Source organism: Pagrus major, chromosome 1 (genome assembly GCF_040436345.1).
Source record: "Pagrus major chromosome 1, Pma_NU_1.0".
NCBI classification, from domain to species: domain Eukaryota; kingdom Metazoa; phylum Chordata; class Actinopteri; order Spariformes; family Sparidae; genus Pagrus; species Pagrus major.
In genome coordinates, this window is record NC_133215.1 from 24,114,999 (window position 1) to 24,128,621 (window position 13,623).

Sequence of the window (13,623 nt, forward strand, 5' to 3'; positions counted from 1 at the left end):
GTGATATTTTGTATCAGTCATGTGCTTTTCGTGAAATTTCATACTTGCAGTTTAGTGTCCTCAAATGTCCTGGAACAAGACAATCATTGCCTGTTAGCTGCTCTGAAACTGCCAGTGAACTCTGACCCTCTGAAAGGACAGGAGCTAGAAATAGAAAAAGCTGCCTTCCCTCTCCGAGAATTGGCGGATTAATAGTGTTTTTTGTTCCTTCTTTTTAAACCCAGTCATGCATTCATTCATTTATCACGCAAATACAGAATTGTTAAATAAAAATAAAAAGGTGCTTTTTACAGTAATTGTTTCACTTTTTATACTCTTCTTAAATGTGTCATTGAGAAATAATGTAATCAGTCTCTTTGGAAATGGCTTTGTTAAACCAATCATTTACCTGATTAGATTTAACCACTGAGGAAGTCTGTAATTATTCTCAGAAACTTCAAATTAGATAAGTTATAGTCTGCCCTTTATTAAACAATTCAAAAATGTTCATTTAGAATCACTATTTCTACATCAGTCTTTGTTTTCATGAGAACGATTTACACTCATGAGAACACTTTGAAATTGACAGCAGCTCAAATTTTCCACAGTTACTCTGAATTCTTCAGATGAAAGATGAGCTGTTGTATAATTCAGTCATCTTTGATGATTATCATCCATCTTTATCCCTGCAGACAGTATTCAGAGCTTCTTTGATGGATTACACGACTAATCACTCTGATTAAGTATCCAGTTTAAATGGGCCGTCATACTGGGAGAGCTCACTGTGGCCCTGTCCACAATGGAGGAAAATAAGGTTTTTAGATGACCAACATTTACCTTTTCCTCCAGTTTTTGTTTCATCTCATTTCAGCAGACACAGTTAAATGTTCACATTCACTTCATTACTAAAGCAAAATCAGCTGAATCTTGCAAATTATTTGTTGCAATATATATTAGAACATGTGCTCTACAGGGTTCTGACCATGTCTGCTTGAGGTCATTTGAGACAATAAATAAAATGTATCTTTTCTGGGTAAATAATAAGCAGAAAATGTAGAATACTGCAATAGAATAGAAGCAATGGGGTCTGTTATTTAGCAAAAAACTTTATAATCTTCCCTTTTTTCCCCCACTTGGTATCTACAGATTTAAATGGGAAAGGAAAAGAGCGATTTGGCTGTCCACCATCACCTGTGTTATATTTAAACTAATTGCCCCCTTAAGCAAAGAGAACAGACAGTGGAGGCACATAATCACTGCCAGATGGTTGTCAGGTCCTCTGTACATTAGTAGGTCCGGACTGTGCATGAGGCTCATCTAGCTTCCCTCAAACATCAACAAAAGATAACCAGGAAACAAATAGGATTAGTGTTGAGGTGAAAAGCTGCTCTTTATTCTGAGGATTTGTTTAGAGAGCAGTTGAAAAGTTCACCATGGTGTTCATGTGAGGTCAGCAGTATTTTTTTTTAAATTTTTAGTAAAGGCGTTGCTCCTCACAATGCGCGATCCATGTGAGGATGTGTAATAATCAGCATGCGTTGTTAAACTGTTCAACGGTTGTTCCCTCTCCCTTTTGACTCCCACTTCATCATCATTAAGGGAAAATGCTTGTTATAACAAGGTCCTTACCAGACCAACTTTTAGCTGTTTAACAGTGGTGAAATGTATCTAAATACATTTATTAAAGTATAAGTAAGTTATAAAACTTTGTAAATGGATTATAAATACTATGTAGTTTATATGTAAACATTATTTGGATGGCCATCATAAAGTTGCAACTGATGTTTATATAACCTTGACAGTTAGGTAACAAATGGTTTAAAAGAGCATTTCATTGTTTGTTAACAGTCAAATAACTATTAATTCATGCTTAATGAGCTATATTTTACCATTTATTAATGACAGTTACATTAAAGAGTTACTGTAAAATTTTAAATGCATGACTTTTATTTGTAAAGTATTTTTTATTGTATGGGATTCATGTTTTTGCAATGGAAAGAACCTGTATACTTCCTTCATCACTGCTGTTTAATCTGGTATGGGTGTCAGCCATGCAGTCAGAAAAACATAAACCAGCCAGACGTCATGGTCTGATGACTAGTAAAGTGTCTACAGTTGCTTGTTAGACAGTAAAGTGACCCAGTTCCCCAGTGGCCATGCTCCATATACTGTCATTGTTCAGCTACACTCACTGAGCGGACAACAAGACAGTGCATTTTAACTTTTTGCAGGAAAACACACTCACACCGCAATGATGGTTGCACAAATTCTTCTTGATTCTTTGAAATTTTATTGTGACTACTTATGTTTCATATAAAGCTGGTGTTAGAGGGGCATTCATTTTTTCATGTAGTAGTAAACCAACTATGAATGTGCGTGTGTTAGCATGTCTTTAAGTTAAAAGTATCTGAGAGCCATAGTCTTCTGTAAGCTCAGGTACTCAGGTAAGTTATTTTCAAATTGAAGCACATGAATGGTCAGGAGTGACAACAACCCCACAATTCTCAGCAATATACTTGTATACTTTAATTGTACTTTAATTGATTTCAAAAGATAATCCCAGGTAGAAAATCTAATCAATATCCCCAGGGGGAACTTAGTTGTTTAAACAAGTCTTGAATCAACTGATTGATTAACAGCCACGCTCTGTCACTTTGGCCTTCACAAGAAATGTTACTCACAGAAACAAATTTTCTTGCTGCTGTCTCTGCCAGTGAACTGGCAGAGACGTGAAATGGAAATTTTGGTGTACTGCAAGTGGCCCGCTGTCCATTGCCTGTTGCGGTCTGAGTCCCGGTTTGATAGATGATAGCAAGTGCAAATGAATCAGCAGCAAGCGAACCTCCATCCATCCATTTTCTTAAGCTGCCTGTCCTGTTCATGGTCATTGAGGCCTGGAACCTTCCCCAGTACACATTGGGGCAAGATGTGGAGTACAACCTCTAACTTGCCACAGAGCAAACTAACATATACAGAGAGATAGCCACATTTACCCTCTCACCTACATAGCAATGCATTTTAGGAAGAGGAAAGAGGGGAAGGGTGTCAGCAAGGGTTTGAGTCCAGTGAGGTTTGTGGGACACATTGGAGAGACAAGACTAACAGAGTGTTCCCATTTCTAGTCCGAAATTCCACATGTAATTTAACGGATTACTCTGCATTACTCCTTATCTCTTATAAATACCTGCACACAAAAATAAATCTCATACTGTCTAAGTATATTTATTCAACTTTAAAGTACATAATCTCCAACTTTACAATTTACAACAATTCACTGTGTTCCTTCCCCAATATCCAATGTTCCTTATCAACTTTTAACTACCTACTTGCATTTAGTTTTGCGGAGCATTTTAATAGATATGTACATATATAAATATATATATGTACACACACATATATATATATATATATATATATATATATATATATATATATATATATATATATATATATATATATATATATATATAGTACATTCTGAAATAGAAATAGAAAATCAACATTTATATATCATATCATGTAACACTTTTTTTCTTTTAAATACTCTTCTCCCTCGTTGTAATGATAATGATGATTAATCTTATAGGTTATTAGTAGCCTACTTTATGTAGCTGCAGTCCTAGCCTAAAAATAGCATGTGTAGTAGCCTAATTGAATATTTTCCCCGCACTCATCTTGAGCTTGGCAGTAATTGAAAAGCAGCACCGTGCATTGAGGAGGCGCTGAGGTGTCGCTGGCCCTTTAAGAGATGTTTTGACTCCGCACGTGCTTGCCTTATATGGCACAGCATCAAACGGTGACCGTTAGTTACCTCTGCCGCCGCTCCGCTGCGCAGCGAGCAGCCGTATAAAACCCTGCCGGAGGAAAAAACTGTTTTGTCAGACACTGAGACTCAGAGAAACGGAGGACCGCAACAGTAGAGGAGCACAGTTTACTTACCCGTTATAACTTGTTTTGGACAAGGGAATTCACTTTATGAAAAGGGAAAGAGTGGATATTCACACGTTCAGGACTGGTTGGTGAGTTTGGAGTTTTTTATTTTATTGTCAGGGAGTTTGGGGGGGGGGGGAGATTGTGACTTCCTTTGTTGGCTCAACAAAGAGATGTATCCCTCCGTGTAACTGTAAAATCACATTCTTATATTGATATTTCTACATTTATTGTCAGCTCAATTTTCTTTTTTGACTTTAAGAGGAAGCGAAGGTCAGAAACCACAATATTTTTGTCTTGAATGCTAATTGCTGCTGGATAATTGTTTGCCGAGTTTTTCCCATTTTAACGTCGCAAAATTAAACAAGAATTGCAATGCGGTGAATGGACGTTTGTTTGTGAAAGACATTGCCGTTGTTTGGCTAAAATGACAAGTATTGCATTTGCTGTTTCTTTACTCTTTTATGATGTATATCATCATCTTTTCGACCGTGAGATTAGGACCAGTGTTAAGCTAGCTACAGCAAACGCAGAGCTTCCGGTGATGCATTTCCAAAATAAAAGCCTCTTTGTGGCAACGTTTTTATTTCATATCAAATATCGTCTCTACAGAGGAGTTTGACAAGTAGAAAGCAAATGTACACTCCAGCTTTTAACATTCTTCATTCTAAATCTGCACAGCTGTTGTTTTTAAGGTCACAAAAGGGCATATTTTGTGTTCCTAATGGTAATTATTTTTGAGTCACATTTGCTGCAGCTTAATGCTGAAAGCACCTTTATCTTACTTGTAGTCTCATTTTGGCTAGCTTGAAGCTGCTGTGGCCCAGCATCGCGCAGCTGAGTGACCGACAGTAACCTTATTTTAAGAGAACAATGAAACATAAGTACATAAGTCAGTCAAACGACGATTAATTCTCCTAATCTGTCCTAATGTAACATTGAGTCGCAGAGGGAAAGATGTCACTGTATGACAATTAACATTATCTTGTTTTTCATTCCTGTCTTTTTAAAAAAAATCTGTTTTTCTCTCTCAATGTGTTGTCAGCGCTGTAATGTATTATTTTAGTGCTTTTTGTGAATGTACATGTGTGCAGTGATGGTGCAGCGTCGATGAAATGCATTTGCTTTCTGCTCTCATTCGTGGTTTGAGGAAGCAAACATGTGTCTTGCAGAGCATCGACGCTCTTAAATCGTCTTTTTTCGTAAAAGCACAAATGAACTGTTCGGATTTTGATTAGTTTTTGGTTGATTCTCAATGATTTGTCAAGTGTGTTCGGAAAAGAATGGAGACAATGGAGTTGAGAGGAAAAACAAATCCTGTATGAGTGCGTTATAACACGTGAGCAAGGATTGATGGTAAACAAGTATTAAAAAAGAAATTTTTGTGCCACTAGAGGCGCCCTGGCTCTGCACCATTTGTGCTGCTCAGCCTCTCTCCTCTCTGCATACGCTGTTGTTTGAACCACCGTGTTTAACAAAATCAGACAGTTCACGGAGGAAAAACTCGACAAAAACGACCAAAGCTGTGATTGTTTTATTAGCCCACAGAAAACAAAAGTAGAATAAAGCTAATGCAAGGTGATGAAATCAAGTCCTGTGATAGGCAATAAACATGTAAACATGTTGCTTTGAAAAGATATAAATCCTCAAATAAAGGTGGAAGGTTTAAACAGCCTCCATTTCTTTCAGTTTTTGTCGTTTGGGGATGTAATTAGGGGGAAAGAAGCGAAAAATTCATTCCATCCATTCAGTATGTGCCAAATGTGACGAAGGTGTAAATTGTATACACTGTTGTCCACCCACACACTCACAGAAACATTGCAGACTACAATATGAAGGTGGTGTTTTTTAGCTCATTATTTTATAGGATATGTGGAAGACATATCAGAGAAATCTTCTGTAAAAGAAAAGAAAATGTTAATTTCTGATCAGGATAAGCCTGTGCTGATGGTCTTATTGTCTTTAAGCCTGCAGAAATATAGGCATTAATGTTGTTTCCAGGGTTGTTGAAGAGTTTCATATTGTGTCCAGCTGATCTGCTTTCCCATCAATCTAATGTTCACTTGCGTAGTCGGTGAACATCTGTTTGTTCTTATTGTGTCTCTTTCAGTAAGTCTGCCGCAGGTATTTTACATTGTTTGTCAATGAAACAGTTAAATATGTGCCGTGAGTGCTGCATTTAAATCAAGTGACTCACGGAGAGAAAACAGATGTACCCGTAGGACAGCAGATATTTTACCTGGGTCACTGTGTTGTTTGTTGATCCCAAAGTTCCTGTTAGTTTTTTATTGCGACATTTCATACATTCCAGTGGATTTGCTTAATACAGTCAGTTGCATGTAACTGTGGAAAATGTGTGCAATGGCGCTGAGTTACTGGCAGAAAAAGTAAAATGTCGTAAACATCTGTGTTGTCTTTTCGGCCATCCCCACTTGCAATGATTCAGTGCTAGAAGGCATATATTCTGGCAGTGATGCTGTGAATTTGTTTCGGCCTCTTAGTAAGTAGATACTGCTGACGTGGTTAGATGTGATTAATGTGTCATTATGATTAGAGAAAATGTGGTGTAAAACCACAGAAAACTGGATTAATGACTTGACTTGAAGATCATGTTTGATCATCACTGTGTACTTGTGATGTGTCTGACATCCAATTAGCTTTATTCTGTAAGGACATTCTTAAGCCTTTGTCTTTCAGATTTCAACTCTTCCATAACAAACCACAAAAATAACAGCTATAATAATACTAATACCTGTGAAATATGGTATGGACTTGGAACATTGATGTACTCACTGTACCCATCCTAATTAGCTCTTGGTGAACATGGAGTTTGTTAAATGTTCATCATTATACAAAGTCCCTTTTTTAGATTGCATAAATGCCAAGAACCCAACCTATATTTTCCTCAAATACTGTAAACCATGACGGACTTACTGAAGGATTTAAGGGTCTCGGTCTTGAGTGGCTGACCTAATTTTAACCCTTGATGTCTCTGTGTCTGTCTCAGAAAACTGGATTGCAAACAGAGCTGGATAACTCCTGATGTTTCTCATTTGTGGGGCTTCTTTTTTTACTTATATTTAACTAAGCAATCTGTGCAAAATAAAACAAAATCACAGAACTGCAAGAAATATTTTGTGTACTTTGGTCTTCTCTGAGTTCTTTGTCCAAATAATGGACTTGGTGGTCCGATCCAAGCATGTTGTAACATGAGTCGATGGACTTTTGAATCCACAAATAGAATAAACAAATAGACATGAAATAGTGTGCGCAACACACAGGTTTTCATACAGGCTGAATTTAGTTCATCTGATATACTCGACACTGGTCTTCAGTGTTGAGTATATCAGTTTATTTACTTATTGACTATTTATTACTTTGAACAAACCCACTATTACTGTTTAATCAGTGAGTTGTTTGATTTAGATTGAACAATGGGGACAGCATGAGACCAAAGTGATTAAATGTACTATTGTGTGTTATACTGAGGTGTTAACATGATGAAAATAGTGTTGACAAAGGGATTTGTGACTACTTTCACCACATGAAAACTGCCCACCACCCACTCATCCTCCCAGTTGAACTGTAGCTTGACCTTTGGACTGATGAGTCTACATCAAGTGGACCTGAATCTGCAGTAGTTAGCAGCCTTTCTCAGTCATCAGCCAACTTCCATTTGCTGAGCGTTGCTGTACTTTTGGCTGCGCTGCGTTTCAGAGTGAATCTATAGGTGAATCTTTTGTCAGCAGTCATTCATTGTTTTTTAGGGTAATTAACTGTATTTTTAGTTTTAACAGTTTATTTTTAAGAATATAATAATACATAGCCAGGTAATGTTTGTTGTGCTCCTGTTTGATTTTCTTCCTTGAGGATTTTTGTTTTTGTGTTTTTTTTCTTAAAGAAAAGTTCTCTCTCTGACTCTACGGGTTTCTTCTGTAACAGCTTTCTGTTCTGTTTTCACATCGGTTTTGTGCGTCAATGTGTGCTGGATTACAGTTTTTACACACAAACAAAGCTGACTGTGATTAATATGTAATGTATTTTTTACTGGTTTTATCTGTTGTACATGTTTGCAGTGGTTGACCCTCTCTCTTGGTCTTTTTTTGTCCACAGTGAGGAGCAGGAGAGGGCTCAGTGAGGTTGGGAAGACGTCAACATGGCAGTCTCCACTCAACTGGGTTTACTGCTTTGGAAGAACTTCACCTACCGACGGAGACAGACTGTAAGTATGAGTGTTTCGAATTACTGTCTCATAGTCCACAGTGCAGTCCACAGTAAAATATTTATCCAATTTGTTTTATTTATTTGTTGTTTTTTTATTCAATTAAAAATATTTGTTTCCCATTCCTAATGATCCTACCTAGGGTTGCACAGTTAATCAAAATATTATCAAAATTGCAAATGAAATATCCAAATTACAGAGGCTGCAACTATTTGATAAGGGTAGAAAATAAAAAAACAGCATTATAATGAAGTACTGTAGTGCTGCAGAGATGCCATGATCTACAATCTTAATCTTGTTCTTCAGATTTAAGAAAACATTTTTGTTGGGTACAGACCCCAACAAATGTCACAACATCATGATTAAAATAGTAAAAATTATAATAACATCAGTGAAAATGAAAATTGTGATGTAAAACTGACCATTCCCACTTACCGTGAATCATATTGCAATTGTACAATCTATCAAAATAATCACAATGTAAATTTTTGTACCATATTGTGCAGCCCTATTGGCACTTTTTTTATTCGCAAGTCCCAGTACACATAAGTATTTAGTTATACATGCTGCTAGACAGAATTATTAACGTATGTTGCATTTCTTTGTGTAAACTGTCCTAATAATGCAAGCAAGCCAATTTTTAGTCATACAAACAAAGACTAAAAACCAATATGGAGGGGTGTGTTTCCTTAAGGATAATTTCCCCTGAATGATTTGTCTCAGGCACATTTTTTGTGGATTGGCAGAGTTGATTTTTCCAGCATCACATGACTAGCCATGAGGGCATTACAAAGGCTTTTTAGAAGTGTATTTTTGTGGTTCCAGTACATATGTAGCTCACAACAATGGAAATGATGTAATTCTCCTCCGAGCAGTTTGGACTGAAAAGCATTATAGTTTACAGATTACAGTGAGTCAGTCAACGATGTGTTGATGACACATTTACATGTCAAGTCCATTGTCCAGTTACCATCTTGTGCTGGTTGATGCCCACACACTCAAAGTTATGTAAATCAAATTCAGTTCCAAGCTGGAGCACAGTGTACTCTTTATACGTGAGGAGGCTCATCTGCACACAATTAAGCCATTTGACCGTCAAGCAGAAACCTCTCCTTAAAGTGACAGCTAGGGCTGTTTGACAATCAGTCCAATTACTTCCAATAGAGGGATGCAGTGCGTTTTCTATGACAGTGTCTTTATTCTTTATCCTCACACAGCATGTCTGCCATGCTGGTTAAGGCTGAGACACAGGCAGCTGAAGTAGAGGGGCCATATGGTACAGATGGACAAACTCATAGTCCTCTAAACCCCGCAGACCTCTATCTCCCTGTCTCGCTCTGTCTCCCCTTATTAACCCATATACTCTTCCCAGACTCATGGTGGGATTACTGTTTACAAAAGACAACAGCTGACAACCCCCTCCACACACACATACACACAAATCATTTCTAAAGCATTAGAGATGACCCTATTTGAACTGAAAATATGCAAAAACTGCTAAACTTGTCACTGTTTTGCGGTGATTAACTAATTTGTTTCATGAGTTTTTATTCATTCTTCTTGTATTTGCTTGATTAACGCAACGTTATCATCCTTTTTTTTCTTCCTTTCTTAGATCCAGCTGCTGATTGAGATCATCTGGCCCCTTTTCATCTTCTTCATCCTGATCTCAGTCAGAATACATTATCCACCCTATGAGCAACATGAATGTAAGCAGACAGGGAGAGATTGGGGGAGGGAAGGGGGCGCTTTACCAAAGCTTTTTTTGAGACTTTCAGATTTCAACCATTTGAAGTTTAAGATAAATTACATTTGCAGATGCTGCATTAAATGTTGAGAGTTGTGTTCCTCAACATAATTGAATGGTACGCAAGCAAAGAGAATCTATGATTTTTCATGCTAGGAAGTATTAATCTATTGCCATTTTATATTCACCTCAAACACACTGGAGTATTCTCTCCTGATGATTGTTAGCCCGTTATTATACTGTTCTACAGAAATCGTCTGTTGTTAGAGGGTGTTTGTCTTTTAGTTCTTGGTAAGATCAACATGTCCCTCATCCAAGGTTTCCGTGTTATCCTCATATAAGGATCTTTTGGATTTGTCAATATTTGCCTGCACTGTGTGAACATGTCACAGGACCTTTAACTCCTGGAAAAGGGAATTGCAATCTAATTCGTCAGCAGAACTGGTTTCACAACTTTGACCACGTTTCAACTCAATAAGATTATCACTGGTCAAAAGCACTTTTAGGAAGGAGAACAGTTACCTGCGAACGAGTTTCCAAAGAGGTAGTTGTTGAAATCCTACTGGTATCGTTATGTGTAGTTAGTTCATTCAGTTGGGTTCGACACCTTGAATGGAAGAGGTGGAAGACATAAAGTTGGTGTTACTTACATGCACTTGCGTTTGGACAAATCAAGTGTCAAACATAATCATTATGAGTTGGCATGTGATGGTTTTGTTTACCACTAAACCAGATCCCTTATTTGGAGCAAAAGCAAATGACATTGTATCACAAGACAGTTCTTACCCAGTTAACCCAGTAAAGCCCAAAAAATGGGTCAACCTCCTGACTCCCCTCTCTCCCCCTTTATACTTATCTTTCCAGTATAATAGCTCGTTAACCTCAGTAGATTGCAGCAGTAGCAGTAAAGTCAGCAGATAAGAGGACAAACAATTGTAAAGATAATGTCAGTGCTTTTTAAAGCTGATTCCAAAGGCAGTGGCAGTGGTTTATCTGTTGTAGTCTGCATTGGTTATAATAAGTTATAAATCCTGTCAATGTCATAACACAAATCTTTTGGAAAGCTCCCAGTTCTGCAAATGTTCAACACATTTAGCAATAGTTTAACCAAAGGTCCTCTTAGCTGTTGGTATAACAGAGAGGTAATTATTTACATAAAAGGTCATACATAGGGTTTAGGTTTGTTGGTGAGGCAAAAATTGAATATCTAGTAACTGAGATCACTTTTTTCCAGCGAGGCCCAATTATGTAATTTTCTGTTTTTACTGATATTTAAGTCCAAATTTAAAACTAATCATAATACATATATGCTGTCCCTTTCCTTTCCAGGCCATTTCCCTAACAAGGCCATGCCCTCAGCAGGTACCCTTCCCTGGGTACAAGGCATCATCTGTAACGCCAACAACCCCTGCTTCCGTAATCCTACGCCTGGCGAGAGTCCCGGGGTGGTGGGAAACTTCAATGACTCTATGTGAGTAACAAGACCCTTTTGCTGATTAAGCAAGTAGTAGATTAATCAAATCATTTAATGAAAGCACTAATTCAACGCTTTCCACAAATGAGTTTTGTTTAATTTTTTTACTAACGTTTTCCAATCTTTTTTATCAACATTGAGAAGAGCTCATCTTAGGTCTTAAACTCTCAAGAGATGTGTCTAATTTAGTCTCCCTTTCTCCCTGCGACCAACACCAGAATCTCCCGTCTGTTCACTGACGCCAAGAAGATCCTGCTGTACACCCAGAATGATAAAAGCTACGAGGGCTACAAAGGCCTGTTGAGGGCCCTTGGGAAGCTGCAGAAGAACACTGCTCGTAAGGACATACCTTTCATGTCTGTTACATAAAGTTCTTGAATGACCAACTGATTGATCAGTTCAGTCACCCACCCATTCACATTGATTTCCCAGTCATCCATTTTTCTTGCTCATATAAACAGAAAGGAATACACCTACACAACTGCTTATGCAGTGACTCACACCTACAGTTTATTCACACGTTGCTGTTAATGCTTCTGAGCTTCAGCTTGGGAAATATATGTGTTTATGAAAACATGCTGTTTTCCCAAAAATAGCAACAAGTATAATATGTAATCTTGACAAGTATATTTTTTAGTTATTTGAAATATTCCAAAACATTGTTTTTAATCAGTCCCACCTAAGAGCCCCAGCTTTTGCCAAAATGTTTTTAACAAGTTGTTAAGTGAAACATACTCATTTCCACTGTAGCTGTAATCTCTTTAGATTTGGATTAAAAAGAAAGACTGAGGCACCACTCAATAAGCACAATGTGAATGAAGCTTAAATCATTGCAGATCAAAAAATTAAAACGGTCACTTTTGCAGTGTAACAGCTGATGCAGCTGAAGTCTTCAGAGCAGTGTTGAGAGTGTAACGCCCCCCTTCCTTATCACTGCCTGCCAGCCATGGTGGGCCCAGCTCCCAGAGGCCTTTGGGCGTTGTCCCGCGCCATTACGTGCTAGTTGTGGTACAAGACAGGAAAAACAGAAAATTGTGCTCCACCCTGGCAATTGTTGTACCATCACTGTAGGACCAGGTCACAGATGTGATAAGGTCAAGCTGTTCTGTTTTTGCTAATCCATTTAATAGTCATCTTTAAATTTTAGAGTGAGAAGGAGAGATTGATCGTCATGACCCTGGCTGTCATGAGCAGAGAAAGGTCATCTTTCTAAAATAACATCTTGTTGTTGACTCCACTGTGCTGAGTCGGTCAAAAGCAACCTGAAAATAGGAAAGAGGGCTGTGTTGAACTCTGCACTTACTTTACTTTACTTGAGCAGAAGTCACACAAACACATTGAGATTTTTTTCATTTTTGTTCAGTACCCATTTCTCTGACGTGGGAGCAATCTCTGTTTTCCAGCCAACCACATGTACACAGACAACCAGGATGAAAAGGAAACATGTGATGGAGTTATGAAAAAACATGTAAATTGTATAAAATGGTGGATCAAAACACAAGGAAGGGCATGACAGGACAGAGTGCAGGAACAGTAAACAGCAGTAATATAACTACTGACCTCATTTAATTGATATACTGAAATTAGGCAGTGTAAATAGACTGGGTGCCCATTAGTATTTCCTTACTTACAGCTGCTGATATGTAGTTTCCATAAAAAAGGGGTATTAGTTGGTTTCACATCAGATCCCAATGTGAGGGTAAATTGAGCAGAGTGTACCATCAGAAATTATGCAACAAAGCAGAACAATCAAGCTTCTTGTTGTTTTGGCTACCGTCTGCTCTGTTAGCCCAGAGGTACAGTATGTTATGCAATGGCCCTGCAAAGCATAGCATGGCCTGTAAAAAGGAGAGATTACATGTCAGAGCAAATGAAAAAATAGTGTTCATTTCTAATTATAAAGAAACCTCTTCTCTTTTTGGTTCATTCCTGTCCATCTTGTTAGAAGTTCAGTTTAGAGCCCAGTAATAGATTTTCACCTTAACTACTCACAGTGGCTTATTACATTTCCACTGGAATGAACAGAGCCAGGGGTCTGCATTGATTTTTTTTCTTCCCTTTTTGGCTCGTTTGTTATTTTAAACTTCAGTGCATAAGTGCACTTCATCACAATTGATTTAGAAATGCACAGCGGTCTGAGAGTACTCAATCCCATATTCCACTCTGCACTGTCTTCAATCCACGTGAGGGAATGCACTGATGTCACACTGTACCATCATGTATGATGCAGGAGAAGGTAAACGAGTGTTGCTCATGCAGAGTAATGATGAT

At 37.9% G+C, this 13,623-nt stretch overlaps 1 protein-coding gene across 3 annotated transcripts in view; it reads left to right on the forward strand.

The window, feature by feature from the left end:
* Nucleotides 1-3,893: 3,893 nt before the first annotated feature.
* Nucleotides 3,894-13,623, forward strand: part of LOC141000002 (phospholipid-transporting ATPase ABCA1-like) — a 39,507-nt gene continuing 29,777 nt past the window's right edge. For 2 of the 3 annotated variants that reach the window (XM_073470618.1, XM_073470634.1), the window contains exons 1-5: nt 3,894-3,998; nt 8,023-8,131; nt 9,747-9,840; nt 11,208-11,349; nt 11,571-11,689. In XM_073470618.1, the coding sequence (XP_073326719.1) occupies nt 8,066-8,131; nt 9,747-9,840; nt 11,208-11,349; nt 11,571-11,689 (421 nt within the window). In that variant the 5' untranslated portion in view covers nt 3,894-3,998; nt 8,023-8,065. Of the gene's footprint in view, nt 3,999-7,547; nt 7,640-8,022; nt 8,132-9,746; nt 9,841-11,207; nt 11,350-11,570; nt 11,690-13,623 lie in introns of those variants that run through there. The other variant, XM_073470625.1, reaches the window with a different exon arrangement.